Source organism: Oryzias latipes, chromosome 22, assembly GCF_053564925.1.
Source record: "Oryzias latipes strain Hd-rR chromosome 22, Olatipes_Hd-rR_3.1".
Lineage (NCBI taxonomy): Eukaryota > Metazoa > Chordata > Actinopteri > Beloniformes > Adrianichthyidae > Oryzias > Oryzias latipes.
Genome location: NC_136258.1, coordinates 928,553 through 947,618, shown reverse-complemented (window position 1 = coordinate 947,618; position 19,066 = coordinate 928,553). Strand labels below are relative to the sequence as shown.

At 41.2% G+C, this 19,066-nt stretch overlaps 1 protein-coding gene across 3 annotated transcripts in view; it reads left to right on the top strand.

The window, feature by feature from the left end:
• The window catches only part of alk (ALK receptor tyrosine kinase), a 705,488-nt gene that overhangs the window by 654,849 nt on the left and 31,573 nt on the right, over positions 1-19,066 (top strand). For all 3 annotated transcript variants that reach the window (XM_023951462.2, XM_023951461.2, XM_078940523.1), the window contains exons 20-25: positions 157-343; positions 4,688-4,778; positions 6,880-6,944; positions 7,025-7,154; positions 7,804-7,901; positions 11,359-11,451. In XM_023951462.2, the coding sequence (XP_023807230.1) occupies positions 157-343; positions 4,688-4,778; positions 6,880-6,944; positions 7,025-7,154; positions 7,804-7,901; positions 11,359-11,451 (664 nt within the window). The remainder of the gene's footprint in view (positions 1-156; positions 344-4,687; positions 4,779-6,879; positions 6,945-7,024; positions 7,155-7,803; positions 7,902-11,358; positions 11,452-19,066) is intronic.

Here is a 19,066-nt window from a genome sequence, read left to right as displayed (position 1 = left end):
TAGGAAAACGCTTTCTCTGCAAGAATGCAGTCTTTAGAATTTAGAGTTCCACTTTGTGTCCGGCCATTTTACAAAAAGGAGGCTTCAAAGTTCAGTTTGGTATTTTTTTTTATAAGCCTCTCAGTAGAAATCACACTCTTGTTCTCAACGTACCAGTGTACAGGCGTAAACACACAGAGCTGCAGTCTATCCAGCTGGAGCTGCAGAGTCCAGACTGCAAACTCAGCAAGCTGCGAGCCTCCACCATCATGACTGACTACAACCCCAACTACTGCTTTGCTGGCAAGACAGCGTCCGTCAATGACCTGAAGGAAGTGCCGCGGAGAAACATTTCCCTCACCAGGTAAAAGGCTCGGCAGTTTCACCAACCAATGCTGGGAAGGTGTAGGGCTGAAAATGTCAAGGTAACACTTTATAATAACTACTCAATATACTTAGTTATCAAACTATTTATATACTGTTAGTTTATAATATATAAAAGACTTGTTAAAAAAAAGTAAAAGTTTGGTATGGATTTATTATTGGGTCTTATTAAATAGTATCAGATCATGAACAAGCTGTTAATCTAGCCACAGGGGTTGCAAGTCAGTAACTTCTGTGCCGGTCCCAAGCCCGGATAAATAGAGAGGGTTGCGTCAGGAAGGGCATCCGGCGTAAAAATTGCCAAAATAACCATGCGAATCATCCACAACACTTTAGACATACCGGATCGGTCGAGGCCCGGGTTAACAACGACCGCCACCGATGCTGTTAACCTACAGGGTGTTGGTGGAAATTTGACTACTGTTGGTCGAAGAAAGAGGGGAGGCAGAAGGGTCCGGGGCCAGAGAGAGAAGGGAAAAGGCAGGAACATAGGTTTGAGAATAGGGACTCTTAACGTTGGCACAATGACAGGGAAAGGCAGAGAGCTGGCAGACATGATGGAGAGAAGGAAGGTAGATGTACTGTGTGTGCAGGAGACAAGGTGGAAGGGCAGCAAGGCACGTAGTATTGGAGGAGGATACAAACTGTTCTATCATGGTGTTGATAGGAAGAGAAACGGGGTAGGAGTGATTCTGAAGGGGGAGTTTGTAAACAGTGTTCTAGAGGTGAAAAGAGTCTCAGACAGGATGATGAGCCTAAAGTTAGAAATTGAAGGGGTGATGGTGAATGTAGTCAGTGGGTATGCGCCACAGGTTGGCTGTGAGTTAGAAGTGAAGGAGAGATTCTGGAGTGAGTTGGATGAGGTCATAGAGAGTATCCCCAGAGGAGAGAGAGTTGTTATTGGAGCAGACTTTAATGGGCATGTTGGTGAGGGCAACAGAGGTGATGAGGAGGTGATGGGCAGGTTTGGTGTGAAGGAAAGGAATCTGGAGGGACAGATGGTGGTGGACTTTGCGAAGAGGATGGAAATGGCCGTAGTCAACACTTACTTCCAGAAGAGAGAGGAACATAGAGTGACATACAGAAGTGGAGGTAGGAGTACTCAGGTGGACTACATCCTATGTAGACGAGGTCATTTGAGAGAGGTTATTGACTGCAAAGTGGTGGTAGGAGAGAGTGTAGCCAGACAGCACCGCATGGTGGTGTGTAAGATGACTCTGGAGGTCAGGAAGAAGAAGAGAGGGAAAACAGAAAAGAAGACCAAGTGGTGGAAGCTACAGAATGAAGAAACTTGTGAGGAATTTAGGCAGAAGTTGAGACTGGTCCTGGGTGGGCAGGATGAGCTTCCAGATGACTGGGAAACTACAGCAGAGATTATCAGGGAAACAGGTAGGAAGGTGCTAGGTGTGTCATCTGGAAAGAGGAAAGACGGTAAAGACACTTGGTGGTGGAATGAGGAAGTACAGGAATGCGTCCAGAGGAAGAGGTTGGCTAAAAAGAAGTGGGATGTAGAAAGGACTGAGGAAGGTAGACAGGAGTACAAGGAAGCGCAGCGTAGAGTGAAAAGAGAGGTGGCAAAGGCCAAACAGAAAGCTTACGATGAGCTATATGACAGGTTAGACACAAAGGAAGGAGAAAAGGACTTGTACAGGCTAGCCAGACAGAGAGACAGAGATGGGAAGGACGTGCAACAGATAAGGGTGATTAAGGACAGAGATGGAAAGGTGCTAACTACCCAGGAGAGTGTACAGAAAAGATGGAAGGAGTATTTTGAGGAGCTGATGAACGTGGAAAATGACAGGGAAAGAAGGGAGGAAGATGTGGTTGTTGTGGAGCAGGAAGTAGCAGAGATTGGAAAGGATGAGGTTAGGAAGGCTCTGAAAAGGATGAAGGGCGGAAAGGCCGTTGGTCCTGATGACGTACCTGTGGAGGTATGGAAGTGCTTAGGAGAGACAGCAGTGGAATTTCTAACGAGGTTGTTCAATAGGATTTTAGAGAGTGAGAAAATGCCTGAGGAATGGAGGAGAAGCGTTCTGGTTTCAATCTTTAAGAACAAGGGTGACACGCAGAACTGCAGCAACTATAGAGGAATAAAGTTGATGAGCCACACAATGAAGCTGTGGGAAAGAGTAGTGGAAGCCAGGCTTAGGAAGAAGGTGGAGATCTGTGAGCAGCAGTATGGTTTCATGCCCCGTAAGAGCACCACTGATGCCATTTTTGCTTTGAGAATGTTGATGGAAAAGTACAGAGAAGGTCAGAAGGAGCTGCATTGTGTGTTCGTGGATTTAGAGAAGGCGTATGACAGGGTGCCGAGGGAGGAGCTGTGGTACTGTATGAGGTCGTCTGGAGTGGCAGAGAAGTATGTCAGAGTAGTTCAGGACATGTATGAGAGAAGTATGACGGTGGTGAGATGTGCTGTAGGTCAGACAGAGGAGTTCAAGGTGGAGGTGGGACTACACCAAGGATCAGCTTTGAGTCCTTTTTTGTTTGCTATGCTGATGGACAGGCTGACAGACGAGGTAAGACAGGACTCTCCCTGGACAATGATGTTTGCGGATGACATTGTAATTTGCAGTGAGAGTAGAGAGCAGGTGGAGGAACAGCTAGAGAGGTGGAGGTTTGCTCTGGAAAGAAGAGGCATGAAGGTCAGTCGTAGTAAGACAGAATACATGTGTCTGAACGAGAGGGATCAAGGTAGAAGCGTTAGGCTACAGGGGGCTGAGGTGAAGAAGGTGCAGGAGTTTAAGTACTTGGGGTCAACAGTTCAGTGTGATGGGGAGTGTGGAAAAGAGGTGAAGAGGCGAGTGCAGGCAGGTTGGAGCGGGTGGAGGAAAGTGTCAGGAGTGTTGTGTGACAGAAGAGTGCCAGCAAGACTCAAAGGAAAGGTGTACAAGACAGTTGTGAGACCAGCTCTGCTCTATGGGTTAGAGACGGTAGCAATGAGACAGAGACAAGAGGCTGAGATGGAGGTAGCGGAGATGAAGATGTTGAGGTTCTCCTTAGGAGTGACCAGGTTAGACAGGATAAGGAACGAGTACATCAGAGGGACGGCTCATGTTGCCTGTGTTAGCGACAAAGTCAGAGAAGCCAGACTGAGATGGTTTGGACATGTTCAGAGGAGGGATAGTGGATATATTGGTAGAAGGATGTTGGAGATGGAGCTGCCTGGCAGGAGGGCAAGAGGACGGCCAAAGAGGAGATATATGGATGTCTTAACAGAGGACATGAAGTTGGCTAATGTTAGGGTAGATGATGTTCATGATAGAGTGAGGTGGAAAAGGATGATTCGCTGTGGCGACCCCTGATGGGAAAAGCCGAAAGAGAAAGAGAAGAGATCATGAACAAGCTGTTACTAAAGTACTTACTAATGACTTGTTAATTATCAGTTAATACTTCATATATGTTTCTGGGACACTCTTCTAAAGTTTGAAATGTTCCTCATATACCATCAGATAATGAATAAGGAATAGTGGCACATTTAAAATGACATCCCAGTAACATATATAAACTATTAACTGCTCCTTAAGTCATCAGTAAATAATTTACTAACATTTTGTTCACGATCTATTACGATCTATTATGAAAGCTAATGTATAAACCTTAAACAGTTAACTGTTATTTAACAAGTCATTTATAACTCATTAACTATCAGTTAATAAATGATTTGTTAACTGCTTTAACGGATAGTTATTGTAAAAGGTTACTGGTGCAATTCCTAGGTTTCAAGGAAACACATTCTTGATAAAGAAATGCATACAAACATATGTAAAGCTGAACCAAAAGGAAAAGTCAAAAGACAAAGGCCTCATTGTCGTATAAGGAGTCAAAGAAAGAAGCAGAATATCAAAAAAGTAGAAAATAAAAGAGAAAAATGGGTCGACTGCAGTAATTCAGGCAGCTTAGGAACTATTTTTGCAGGGACTCTTCAATTTTTAATTCACTCTGTGTTTGTAGACCGCCGGTTGATCACGTTGGTTCTCATTCTTTGAGAATGAGAAACCCTGTTTTTTGTTTTTTTTGCTTGCAGAACAGCAATGTTTTCCTTTTGTTGCATTTCACATTGGTTTTTGAAGGTGATGGATCAACCTAAAGCTGTAACTTGGTGTCAGATTTCATGTTCGACACCTTCACCCATTGATATGATGTTTTTTGGAGACACGGTTTTACTACTTATTTGGATAAATAGAAATTAATTTTGCTGCTCTGTTTTTCAAATATCAATTTCTCTTGATGTTAACCCATCAGTTAGGGAGAGTTTGTTTAAATGAAATTTGTGTCTGATTTATTAGCATTTTTGTTTATTAAGAATTGTAATTTCTTAAAGGGGTCTGGGTCACGGGGCTTTCGGTGAAGTCTATGAGGGACTGGCAGTTGGGATACCAGGAGAACAAAGTCCACTGCAGGTGGCAGTAAAGGTGAGTCTAAACTGGTGATATTTAATGAAGTCAGACTCAGGTGTCATAAACCACAACATAAAAACAGGTTCTGAACAATAAGGTCCATCACCTATTTCACTGTAGAGCTATAGCCCATCAAATGGTAACATTTTCTAACAATTGAACAAAACCTCACATGTGTTTATTGTGGTCTTTCATTCATTTCTAGAGTTATTGACCCTTTTTTTAATGGAAATTCAGCTGCAACCCTATAGACCAGGGGTCGGGAACCTATGGCTCGCGAGCCATATATGGCTCTTTTGATGGTCACATGTGGCTCGCAGACAAATCTTTAATTATACTTTTTTTTTCATTAGACCAGTCCTCGGGCGCGATGCGATGCCAGAGGCGCGCAGTAGTAGCGGTGCTTGGAGAGAAAACTATCAGTTTACTATTATCTATTATTTCACAGAGTTTGTACCACCCGGAAACCTGTGAATTGACGTGCCTAAAACTGCGCTCCCGTCTCTGAGAAAGAGCGCGCAGTTGTGGGGACTGGATGTGTGAGGGAGAAGGGGGGGGGGGGGGGGGGGGGGCAGCAGGTGAATTGCGCAGGGATGGCAAAAACGTAAACCCCGCTGCCCGTCACTCACTGCAGCGTGAGTGTGTGTTTGGCTCCAGGTCTGCATGTGAGCAGTCGTTCTCACATCTAAAGAACATTCAGACCTAAGATCACGTTTAAAGTCTCAACGCCTGCATGAAGCAGAAACTCACCACGTATCAACCAGACTAGACCATCAGCAAAACTACCACGAATCATTTATTAGCAACAGCATAACGATGACTTATTGTACTTTAAAAGTGTTAAAATTACATCAAATGCACACATTCATTTGTATTTTTAGTTTTAAAAATATTGTCGCGGACTGAGTTTAACTTGGCTGTTGGGCCTCGTTAAAAGTTCTGGAGTTCATGGAACGCATCGATCAAGCAGTGATCTGATTGGCCCTTTGTTCTGTCGCTCAGCCTGTTGTTAGGGAGTTTGGACCAATGGGGTTCAGCTATGGGCCGAATAAGGGAAATGGGAGGACTGGAGCGGGAGCAGGGGAATAAAAAGTTGAGAGAAGCGCTCTCGTCTCGTCTCGGCGGGCGAGAATAAGGAGTTGCTGAATTAATTGTACGGCGTTTGTTAGGGGTCTGCAGTAACCAGAACAATCAACCTTAAAAGAGGTTAAGTCTCCGTGCCTCAGTGTGGGAAAGGGACGCTACATTATTGTATGGCTCTTTCAAAATTAGATTTAAAAATATGTGGCGTTTATGGCTCTCTTGGTCAAAAAGGTTCCCGACCCCTGCTATAGACCCATGCATATGACGTCTGCCTGGAAGAACGTTGCTGCTGCAGACGTGTTTTGCCGTTGCTGCACTTTTGTCATGTCCAGTCAACTGGCTTTCATCGGTTCTGTCTCTGTTATCAGTAAGACAAAATAAATGCAAAATATCTATGAGGGTAGGAGGCAGTTCACATCCAAACAGGAGCTCTGGGAGGCTAGTCTGTCATCCTGCAAAGAAATTCAAGCAGAAACTCTCCAAAACTTCACACGTTCAATGAATGCAAGAATTGTGAAGCTGCTACACAATAAGGGGTCATATGTTCAAATGTAACTTGACCTACTTAGATGTTTTAGACTGAAATAGCTTTTGATTTAAGTAAATATGACCTCCTCATGCAGCAAATTCAACAAATGACCATTTTCAGTTCCTTAGAATTGATCGAATGTTGTGGAACTCTATTGTGTGTAGTAATGTGGATAATGCATTTGAAAGTTTTTAATTTAAAAAAATACTGTTATCTTTAGGAAGTTTGTTCAATAACATTTTATACTCACATTTAATACTTTGATGGTTAGTGACTTGAAAATTATGCTGACTGTCATTTGCATTGAGTATTTAGAAAAACCATAGAAAAATATAATTTGCACCATAATTTGACATGGTATGTAAATAAAGAGATGCAGCAACTCACAGAAACAGAATAAATAAGCTGATGTTTGTGTTAAAACTTGTTTTTAAAGATACTTAAGTAAAAATAAACCTGAAAAAGATCCAGCAGCTTTTATAGCACTGATTTTCCACATCTTAGACCCTTCCTGAAGTTTGCTCTGAGCAAGACGAGCTGGACTTCCTCATGGAGGCTCTAATTATCAGGTAACAGCCTCACATACAGTATTTAATCAGATTCTATCAAAAGTGTATTTTTTTATGAAGCTTCGTGTCTTCATCTGCAGCAAGTTCAGCCACCAGAACATTGTACATTGCATCGGAGTGTGTCTACAGGCAATGCCTAGGTTCATCCTGCTGGAGCTGATGGCTGGTGGAGACCTAAAGACTTTCCTGAGGGAGACCAGACCCCGACTGGTGAGCTCCCTCTGAATGTGCGCCTTGGATCCTCCAGCATGACATCAGCTTTGACGTTGCACCAGTAAACAGCTGCTCATTTACACATCACACAGCCTCACGCTGCATCAGGATTCATGTTTCTGTATTTGTGTTACCTGAAAAAGCCTCCTCTTGGGGCTCCTTCTCCTGCAGGCAGCTCTTTCGCAGCTAAACACTCCACTCTATGTTTACCAGCTATTTGGAAACTGTCTGCTTTTTATTGCTGTAAAGGGAGTGAGTAGTTTTTATGAACAGCTAAAGAGTTTAAAGTGTTACTTTTTTCCCTGAGGTGTTAATGCATTTGGAAAAATTCCTGCACATCTGCATAAATGATCCGCTTCTTCAGCATCTTTTTCCTGGGATTCTTCCTCTGCTGCAGCTCTGACCAAATATTGATTACACCACCCTCTGCTAACGACTTTGCACAGCATAGTTTAATCACTCCAAACCAGTTAATGCAGATGACCTTGTGGCATTTTTATAGCACAGGTTTGCTTCAAATTCGATTCACCTCTGCAAATACATAATCAGAGTCATGTTGGTTCAGACGTTTCATGAAAAAGTTTGAATTTTCTGATTCGTGTGTTAATTTTTTTTGCGTATCATGTCTGAATTTCCCATTTTTCAGGAGCAACCCTCCAGCCTGACGATGGTGGACCTTCTCAATGTAGCCAGAGACATCGCTAAGGGCTGCCAGTATCTAGAAGAAAACCAGTTTATCCACAGGTACAGATGTCATTAAATCCCGCGGCAGTCCTGAACTGCAAGAATCATATTGTTTTCGCAATTTTTGTCATTGCTGGGCCTTTGAGCAAAAATGTTAGGTACTGGTACATTCTCAAAAACTCAAGTTTGCACACACCTTGAAAATGAAGTTTGGGTTTAGTGAAAAATGATGACATCACACCGGGAGAAACTCAAAACAATGAACAGGGCCAAAATCTCTTATGGGGCTCAAAAAGAAGGGTCTAAAATGTCCGTAGGAACCCTCTCCATGAGTGCTCTCACCAAGTACTGCTGCAAGGGCCCTTGGGAACGTTGGTTGGGTCCCTTCTGCAGGTATCGCAGCTTTGGATATACAGTTCTGCATCTTGTCAACAATTTGGCCAGTAGAACCTTAAGGCCCGTACACACCGGGATGAATATTCGCCAGGCGTTATTCGCCAGCGTTTTTTGCCACGTTTTTTGTGTTCACACCCAGGCGATTTTCGCTGACGATGAGCCGAGCGAACATGCAATTTCATTCCCTGACATTAGATGGCGCTTAATGTAAACAGAAATACTCCTCTACACAAGGTGGCGCTGCGCAACTTTATGCTTCTTAAAGTCGCTTTCCACTCAGAAGAAGAGAGCAAGTATTTACGCGCTTGTCAGAATAATACAAAGAAAACATGAATATTTCGGTTCGGGGATATTTTAGAATGTCCGTCATTATTTCTTCGCGGCTGTGTAGACGCTACTTGGCGTCTATCTTCTTCGCTGGTATGTGTGCTCAGCAAGGCAGTTTTGTGTTTGAGCGACCCCAAGTTGTGTTTTACTGTAACTTCAGAAGCTCCAGACACGTGTGCAAAAGCGCCGTTCTCATTGGTCGTATAGTTTTAGACGCTGCGCGTCAAACCAAAAAAACGAACCCGAGGCGTTTTTTAAAAAGTGACGCTTTGACGCGTGGCGTTTTTTCGCGTCGGTGTGCACACTCACATTGGTGCCCTTTGTTTAGTCACGAGGCGTTAAACGTCGGCGAATATCGCGGGCGAAATTCGTCCCGGTGTGAACGGGCCTTTAGTCTGCACTATCTTAATGTTTCCAAAGTGCCCCGCCCCAGCTGCACCATGAATCCAACGGTGAAACTCTTGGTGAAGGTGTGGGGCACCAGGAGTTGAACATGGTCAACACCTGTGCACAACTTTGCCAAAAAATATAAATACGTTTCATTTGACTTTTGATGTGTCTGTTTTGAATACGACTTTTCTTTGTTTTGAATTAGGCTCTTGCTTGTCTTCAATACAAAACTTATCCAGTTAACTCACTATCAAAAATACGTCACAGGGTTACGCTATTGAGAGCTACGGAATAATATGATGGGACAAAATGAATCTACTATGTCAAAAGGCTCACCCACGCTCAATCTGTGACATAAAATTGCATTAAAGCTTTGGTGAGCCGGCTCGCGACCTACGATCCACCGGCAGGCGACTCAAAACCCATGAGTAGCAACCTCCGAGCTGAGGCCAGATGGAGTAGCAGGCTTGCCTTTTTTACGGTCCGCGTCCAGAGCCCCAGGTCATCAGCGTATGTCCTTATTCGCAGTGGGCACTGGAAGATAAAAGTCATGAATGTCACTTTCAACTTTCCAGCCATTAAACAGTTCTGCATCTCTGTAACATGCACCTTCAAATCCAACCTTTCCACATTGATTCATTTTCCTTTTATTTTGTGATGCTCCACACAACAAACCCACTCTAAAATTCTACATTCTTCAGGCTAATTTCACTTTTCTAAACATGTGCGCTTGAGGTTGAGTAAAGGGCAGCAGAAGGTTAAAGGAGTGTCAAGAAAAGGCTCTTTTTCCCCTTGGATTACACCAGTGTGATGATGATCTTGAACAGGTTCAACCAGGAGGTTAATTCTGTCTGAGAACAGCTTACTGTGTATGTATGTGTATGACTGCTTTGTTGACAGTGCCTCCTGCGATGCTTTTTTATTTTATTTTACAACAAGCTTTCAGTAGCAATTGTGCTGGCATAAGTGTGAAAGTCACACTAAATCAGCTGGGGAAAATGTGCAAATCTCTACAGGGCATGCAGGTGGTCCACAGGAAATCAAATCATGACAGTGACATAACAGAAGCAAAAACTAATACAAAGAAACCCAAACCATGACAGTAATCCTAAATCTAACCTTTCCTCTGGGTTTGTGCGGCCAAAAAAAGAAATTCAGCACTTTCCGCACATTTAGGCATTTTATTTTATCTGCTGTGCAAGATAATTCAACAATCTGCATGAGCTAGCATCAAATTAAGCTCAAATTAATGAGCCACAGCCCATGCTGCTTGCAAGTGCAATGTAACCTAATTTATAATTTAATTAAAAGCATTTTTCATGGGCTTATTAAAGTTCTTTTACGTGTGTAATTTTATCAAATGGCAGGGATATTCTAAACATTGTTTAAAAAGTGTTGATCTGGAACCAAAAATATGTCACCGTTTCTTAATCGCTAAAGAATACATTTTAAGAATGGTGTCAAGCTCTTCACTCGTGCAAGACACAGCTATTATTATCAGAAAGGGGGGATCATAGGCGGAGCTGCTCAGCTCAGCACCAGCAGCTACGCCCATGCAGAGGAGATTCTGGAAACAGAGGCTTCAGACAATCAAAAAATATGGCTTTTTAAGACATTTAGGTTGTGGGATTTTGGTTAAATACGTTATGATCATAACTAAAACACCACTAGGAACGTTTTTATAAAAGAAAAAAAAAGGGTCATAGGGGGACTTGAAGGAAAGTTTGGATTATGCTAATGAAGTAGGGGTCTCAGAAATCTGTGTAGATATGAATGATAGGGTTAAGATCAAGCATTTTGGGGAAATAAACAATAACAAAAATTGCTACGTAAATTGACGAAGAAGCCAAGTGTGGACATCTCAGATCCTGGGAGTTCTCTGATTTAAAAAATAGCAAAGTAAACTTTCAGTTCAGAGCTTCTAAGCTTTAATGAAATCAACAGGGTGTTTTTATTCTGTCAAAGTTATTTTTCTTTATGAATAGAAATTAAATTCCTGGTTTAAAAAAATCTGGGCTTTAATTTTGGAAAAGAGAAGTTTTTGTTTGAGTTCTTTTCCTGAAAAGAGACAGAAAAAGTTGTGCTTTAGTTACTGCTTTAAAGGGACTAAAGTTAGATTTCAGACTTCTGTAGAAGTAGGAATAGACAGTAAAAGGCCTGGTCCTGAAAAGCTCTCAGTTTAAATGAGTCTGAACTATAACTTTATCATGATGATGTTTTAATCCAATAAAATAACAGTGGAGAGCAGAATTTAAAGCCACCTTTTTTTGTTTAGATGTCGCTCAGCAGCAAACAAACATTTCCATGTCTTTCTTTTGAATTGTGATTGTGTTAAGTTGTTTTCTTGTTGGTGTCTTCTTGCCAGTTAGAACACTGATCAGCTGGTTTTTGTGTCTACCTTCAGGGACATCGCCGCTCGGAACTGCCTCCTCACCTGCAAAGGACCAGGCCGGGTGGCCAAAATTGGGGATTTCGGGATGGCTCGGGACATTTACAGGTCTGCTCCAAACAAAAATAAATACTTCATATGAGGAAGCAGAAGAGGTTCTACTTTCTCAGGTCATTTTTTTTTAAATAACCCAGAAGGGAAAGAAATAGGAGCCACTACTCTATAGGTTTCTCTGTCTGCAAAGGACCACAAAAGCTACCTGGAGAGCATAAAACATTCAGGAAATCCAGTGGCACAAAGTAATTGAACATATTTATTTAACGAAAAAGAAAAATCCCTTTTAAATATCGGGGGGGAAAGGATTTTATTAAATGTATATAAATTACCTGATTTGGATGGCCTTTTAAATAAAAGTGTCTAAAATATTTCAGTTACAATTTTAATTGATCATTGGCTACTAAATAATATCATTCTACTTTAGAATTTAGTTTTAAATGTGTGACGACAAAACACAATGACTTTGGGTGTAGTGGTAAATTAATTGATAAATATAAAAATCGTATTTAGTAATCTTTATTTCACTAATTTACACTTTTTATCAAAAGACACTCCTGTTCCTTCACACAGACCAAACTATCCTGAGGAAGTCCAACATCCATGGCTATACTTCAGAGGATGCAGAAACATCAAATTAAAAGGATATTTCAAAATCAAATGACAACAGAACAGGATTGTGTGAAGAAAAAACACTTTTGACATTAGAAAAAAACCATTTCTGAGCATTTTTATTCAAATCTTTGGAAATCAAGAGCAGATGAAAAAATGCATTTTGAAAAAGATTGTATTAGTGACGTAGAAAATGTGCTGGGTGGGCCATAAGCTCCCTGCTCTGCTCCAACATTGTTTGTCATTTATGTTGCACCAGAAATGTTAGGTTGGGGATGTGAGGGGCTGTAAGCTAGCAGCAGAGCATGTAAACAGATGGATGACAGGAAGAAGAGCAGACTTTCTCAGCACCAACAGTCCCACCAACAACTTTTGATTTAGGAGAAAAAGATTCTAATCATACGTAAAAGACCACTGGAACGATTCTTCAATAGATCAAATGATGATCGGAGTTGGATTTTAGAAATACAATTGACAAGATGTTTGCTTGGACTATGATTGTCTTTAAGATAAAGTAAAAAAGAAAGTGTAAAAGTGGATCGTGTTGACAGTTTTCTAATTGTAACATTAGCATTTTACAACTGTATACTTTCTTGTTTAAACATTCAACAGCAGGTTGACACAAAGCTGAGGATTAAGATAGATTTCTAATAAAGTCTGAGCCAGAAGGAAAGTTGAAAATTAGCTAGTATGTCAAGATTTGAAATCGTTTTCCTTTAGATAAAATGAAAAACATTTCTAAAGATTTTGAAATGCAGAGTTACCTTACTTTTAAATTATGTTCGAGGCTGTTTTGGTGACGTTCTGAAGGGCCTATATCATTCAAAATCAAGTTTTGAGCTTTTAAGCGTATTATAATCTTCATTCCTTATTATAAAAAACCCCAAAGAGATATATTGATCCATTCACACATTTCTGAGTATTCCTCTAGAAACCTGGGTTCTGAGCACCAGAGATTGGGAGGCAATCCAAAAAACTAGGTGGGTTTTCACATTCATACATATGAAAGTGAGAACAGCCCCTTCTAGGAAGAGTCTGTGCTGCCAGCACCGCCCCCAGGTTAAAACATACACCCACTTTCCCCACAGAATAGGGATCAGCAAAAACACTTTCATTTTATATGCACAATATGTATTCCATCTTTGCAAAAGTTCGGATGTTGTTTGTTTTCATGGGCAAAACGCAGACACGCTGCAGAGGGCGATGTTCTAACGATCTGCCCCACCTCCTGAGATTTTCCTACCCGTAAAATGATAGATATAGCTACTCAAATGTCCTACCTTATCAGATAATTCTACATACTGTGAACAATGCCCCGTTTTAACGTTAGATCGTAAACACAGTAGGATAGCAAAGATGCCTAGGAAATATTCACGGGGGGTTGAGGTTTATTCATAGGTTAAAATGTATAGGGCCTTGTCCACGCGCTGTTGTTGTGTGCAGTTAGAGAGTGTAAGAAATGTGGACTGCTGTCCTTAGTGAGCTGTATGGAGAAGTGGCATCAGTGTGGAAATTAAAAAGACATAATCCAGAAGATCCACGGCAGATCTGTACAGTACCTCTCTGTCCCCGTCATGATTGTCAAAAAATCTGTGAGGACTTTTGAACCGAACGGCGCAAGTGCAGCACCGAATATGAATTTATTCTGGAAATAAATAGTTTCACCATAATTCATATTCCGCACAGACCTTGCAGATTTTGTCCTAAAAGAGTTCTAGAAGTTAAGTACTGAGGTATCCTAAAAGTTCAAAGTAAAATTGAGAAGGGAAGCATTGAATTTGTTTCATTAAGCATATAATTAAATGTAATCCTAAATCATAAAAATGTTTTAAAAAACAGTATGGTAACCACAACCACCAAACCACCAAAACTGAAGATTATTCTTTACTTTTGCTATTTTGGACTGTGCCTGCGGAGAGTGCTGGTAGGAAAATTTCATGGGGATGAAGGACAACCTAGAGCACCTGCTCTAGGTTGACCTCATGAAACGGGCGACATCCACAAGGAGTTTGCCTCAGAGATCGAGTCGTCTTACTTCCGGGTAGGAAAATGAGCTGCGAAAGTAACCCATATTTCATTTTAAAAATCCTACTTTTGAGTGCCAAAGGGTAATACATTATCATATATGTGAAGTTTACACTGAAAGACCTATAAAAAGCATGGAATGGGCCCTTAAACATGTGCAATCTTCAGGCATGCTGCATTTAAGGATGTTCCAAGCCCTGTTTATGACAGGACACCACAGTTTAACATTCAGAATACACAGAGCTCTGTTTTAATCCTGATGCTGACTGCATGAGAGTAAATTACCAGTGGTCTGTTTTTAACTCTGTCTTCCTGAGCTCAAAAACATTTTGCTTTTAACAATAAAAAGTTGATCACATTGTCTTTCTGATTATCTGTTGTGCCTTGCAAAGGTAAGATAAAGATGTTTGTTACGTTCACATGAGGAAGAAGACTCATACGATTATATAAAACACAAAAAGACCTTTCTGACTAAAAACTTACAATTGTTCTTGTTGATTTTTAGCCTGTCCGTGTTTGACTGATGGATTCTATATTTCTGACAGATTCCACAGATTTGAAGCCGGAAAGAGATGTGGACTCTGTCAGGGTTGCTCTACAGCAGTGGTCCCAAACCTTTTTAACGCCACGGACCGGTATGACGGCACACAAAGTTTCACGTAGCGGTCTTTAAGATGTAGGCGAACGATTATTGTAGCAACGCGACGATGAAGGAGGTACAAAGACGTGACGAGACGTACCCTGAGCTTTTATTCTGACACGCATGACATTGTACATGACTTTTTTTGGGAAGTCAAAGGCTCCTCTTCTGTCTCCTGGCTGGGCCTCTTCCACTTGGCAAAGAAACTTTCCAAAGACGTTTGTTTTTTACTCATTTTGCTTGTTCCTGGGTTTTATTTTAGCGGTAACCTATCACGTGACCGAGAAGAGCGCCTTGGCCTGCGTCAAGAATGACATAGACGGATGGAACAGAGAATCAGGCAATTTTTCAGATTCCGAAATAAATAAAACGGAAGTAATGTAAGTTATTTATTCTTTCTGTGCGTCCCGGTACCAAACGGCGGTTGGGGACCACTGCTCTAGAAGTTTGGCTTTAAGTGAACTTCCAAACATTTAGAGATAATTTAAAAGACGATTGAAATCATTGTCATACATGGAGATCCAGGAACAGACTAGAAAAAATGTATTTACATTGTTTTTTAAGTATAACCTTTTTTAAAGTCCCAGTCTGATCATCTTTTGATCTATTGAAAAGTGTTCCCAGTGGTCTGTTAATTAAGATTTAGCAAAAAAAAAACCTGTGAAGTCTTCTAGGATGTAGTTTCTACAAGTTGATGCATCACAATGGAGCAAAGCGAGGAGCTTGTGTTCCGCCCAGCATATTTTCTACTTTACAAACAAATTATTTTTCAAACTACAAATTATTTATACGGTTGTCCTATGTAATTTTAAGCTTTCTTTTCTTTATTTACGTCCTCTATCATCCGAAAAATGCCATAAGAACATGGTAAAAACACCAAATACACCACTTTCATTGGAGTGGGTCTCCTACAGCTGAAAAAGCATAAATCGGTGTCTGAATATGTAACCATCCCCATCACTTTGTTTCCACCATTCCATTCTATAAAGTTGTACTGAGCTGATCTTTGTCTATCTGCATACAGTATCTAAGGAGAGAATTTGACTATGTCTCAATGTAAAGTTGTGTGACTAACGTATCTAGACCTGGGGGGTATTCCAGGAAGCAGGTTATGCTAGCTCCCACGGTAAGTTTGAGGCTAAGGAAGTTGAAAACCTCAGCTTTCGGTTCCAGAAATGGAGGTATGTTTCAGTGTATGTCAAGTTGCCATGGCAACTCATGCTCTGAACATAACCTGGTCTGGATCGATTTAGTTGAAGGTTAGTTTGTTTTCAGAGAGGTGAAGCAGCATGGCGTTTCCATTTGAAGATGATTTAGTGGATGAAGAAGCTCAGATAATACTTTTTCCACCGTGAGAGGGTGATAAGATCACATATGGATGTTGGAAAGAGAAACTTTTTTACTTTGATCCAACTTAGTTATTTGCTTCAGTTAAGATAAATCATTTGTTTGTTAAGTCAGTTTAAAAATAACACGCAGTTTGCAGACAGTCATTTTACTTTCATTCAAATTAATTCAATTAAGTAGGTGTAACTTTGGTGCTGCTGTTAGATCGGCACCGCAAGGGATTGTGGGATACCATTTCCTTTGCCTGTCTGGACGGATTTTGGTTTAAGTGTGGCTTTTTGACCAAATGTGTTTAGTTGTTTAGCTGTTTTACTGTGTTTTGCTGAGTTATTTTGTCCTATTGTGCTTATGTCTCTGCACCATGAGTGAGAGTGAAGGAGAGGATGATGAGTTTATATAGCACCACTACCGAGCTATGCTGTTATGACAACGACGGAGAATTCTTTAATGAATTTGTGCGCAATGTGCATTTTTTTCTCGCCCTTTTTATTGTTATAAAAATGAGCATATCTGCCGGCTCATACTTAAAAATATGAGAGATCAAGAAATATAATTAATTAAGATTGAAAAAATAATTGAATTGGAGTAATATGACATTTAGTTAGATAAATACATAAATTTGAGTTGTATAAACAATTATTGAGTTTTATAGACGTAAGAAATTAGGTTGATTAAATTTAACTCAATTATTTGTTACCAATAGAAGTAATTCATTTAAGGTGGCAAAATTGGATAAGTTATATATATGTATGCGTCACAAGGAAAATGGAAATAAGATCAGAAACTTGTGCGTTTACTTTGTCTGTTCTTCTACTACAAGCAGAAACTCTTTCTTTTGACGATGATGCAGCTGTATTACTTTTTTGATGGACGTATAATCTTCATACGACGTCACTAAAAAATTTGAGACTCCGTCTCACTAAAGTATTGGGCTCTCTTTGGTTCTCCACGCGTTTCCATGGTGACTCCGGAAATCGGCACTCTATTGAGAATGTCTTTATGTACCTTCTGTGCACGTGCATTAACCCAGGGTTACTAAGTCGAGCGCAATTACGCTAACTCATATCCGGTCTTCTGGAACCGACATACCCAGAGTAAGCAAGTTCAGGCGGATTTCAGCCAGAGTTCAGGGTTAAAGTCAGGCTAGTTTAAACATGCTTCCTGGAATACCCCCCTGAAGGTCATAAACAAAACAACTTGATTACAAATACAGGTTGTATTAACAAAAGACAGACTGGAACACAGATAAACAGTTCTTTAACTCAACAAAACCGGCTTTAGATCCCTGCACTGTCTCAGGCTACGTTCACACTGCAGGCTGAAATGACCCAATTCTGATTTTTTTTGCCCCTATGCAACCTAATTCCGATCTTTTCATGACAGTCTGAATGACACAGATCCGATCTTTTTAAATGTGACCCAGGCCACTTGGGTATGCCGTCCTGTTTCCGAAACGTATCCGATCTTTTCAATTGCGACCGCCGCCTGACCGGCCAGGCGGCTTGATTCCGAACCATACGTCATCGATACGCAACAAACGTCATCATTTTGCGTTTAAGTAGGCGGGAACGAGAACATAAACAACAACCATGGCGGACGATGCTGCTGAGACCAGTCAGTGGAAGGGAAGCTAGGTCACTGATTGGATTAATTTTGGGGTGATCGCTCTATTCAGGCCAAACTCCAGGGCTCTTATCGCAACCGGGCGGTTTTTGAAAACATTTCCAGCTAAATGGCCGAGCGTGATGTTGAACATTTCCCGCAATGACTTTTTTTTCTTTCTCCCCTTTGCGACCGTGATCAGAAGCGCGGGGGACTGAAGGCTGATCCTCCTCCTCCTCCTCCCTGTTCTGACCCTTAGATTCTCCAGGATTCTCCAGAGCGGGTTAATAAAGAGTCCATAGCATTTATTCTGGGGGAAACCTTCTTCTATTACCGTTCTCCTTCCTCCGTAACACACAACATGAATGCGCGCCCACACTGCCCCCCCCCCCCCCCCATTCTCCACCGCTGCACGCGCTCTTCTCCTGTCTGTACGGCGCGCGCGGCCCGAACACATCCTCATTCTACTACAGTGGTCACAGACGATCCCGTCTCCATTGCCTTCCTAAAATGAGAAGATTGGAATTGTGCTGCTCCTTCGTAAAAATAAATTTAATATTGCAAAAAGAGCTCCACTCTTGACAACACTGTTGTTGACATCCATTGTTCACGTTGGTCTCCGCAAACAACGAATGACGTTGTTCACCGTTGAGCATCTGCGCATGCGGGTCAGTTTAGGGTCGTCTCAGGGTCACACTGGAGACCACAAAAGTTCGGATTTACTTGGAAATGTGAACGGTCTTGCAAAAAAATCAGATTTTTTCAAAAAATCCGAATTGAGCATTAAGCCCTGCAGTGTGAACGTAGCCTCAGTGTACACGCTTGAATTGATCTGAACACTTGAATCTGCGCTTTTGTGTCAGTAAGTGTTTGGAGTTATTTCTGATACGTCTCAATCCTTCAGTTTTCCCTTTTGTTTAGCTCCTCAAACAAAAACGCAAAGGTTTCCAGCTCTAAGCCCCCCTAATCTGCAGCATTCGCTCTGCTTTTGGCTGCTTTAATAAGCCTGTTCAAGAAGTTAGTGATTAAAACAAAGGTCTGTGCAGTAATAGAGGAAATAATCAGACTGACATTTCACTATATTTCTATATAATCTCCTAATCCATTCAGAACAGTTCTGTTCTCAGATGAGTGAAACAGTTTTAAGGTTTCAAAGCAACATTATATTTGCAAAAACAATATATGAAGAGAATCCAGCTTGCTCCTGCAACACTGATTGAATTGCAGCAGTTGAATAGTGGCCAGTAGTCTTCCTACAAACATCCCTTTTAATTAGGACAGACAGGAAAATTAGAGGGATGCTAAAGTAAAGGCGCTTCGAGACTACAGACTACATGCACACAGAGGGCCCTAGAGGGGCTTGAGTGCCCATCCTTTTTGCCTTGTACTAAAAAGTGCTCATGCCCTCCTTTTTTAAGGTTTTATTTTTATTAACATTAAAAA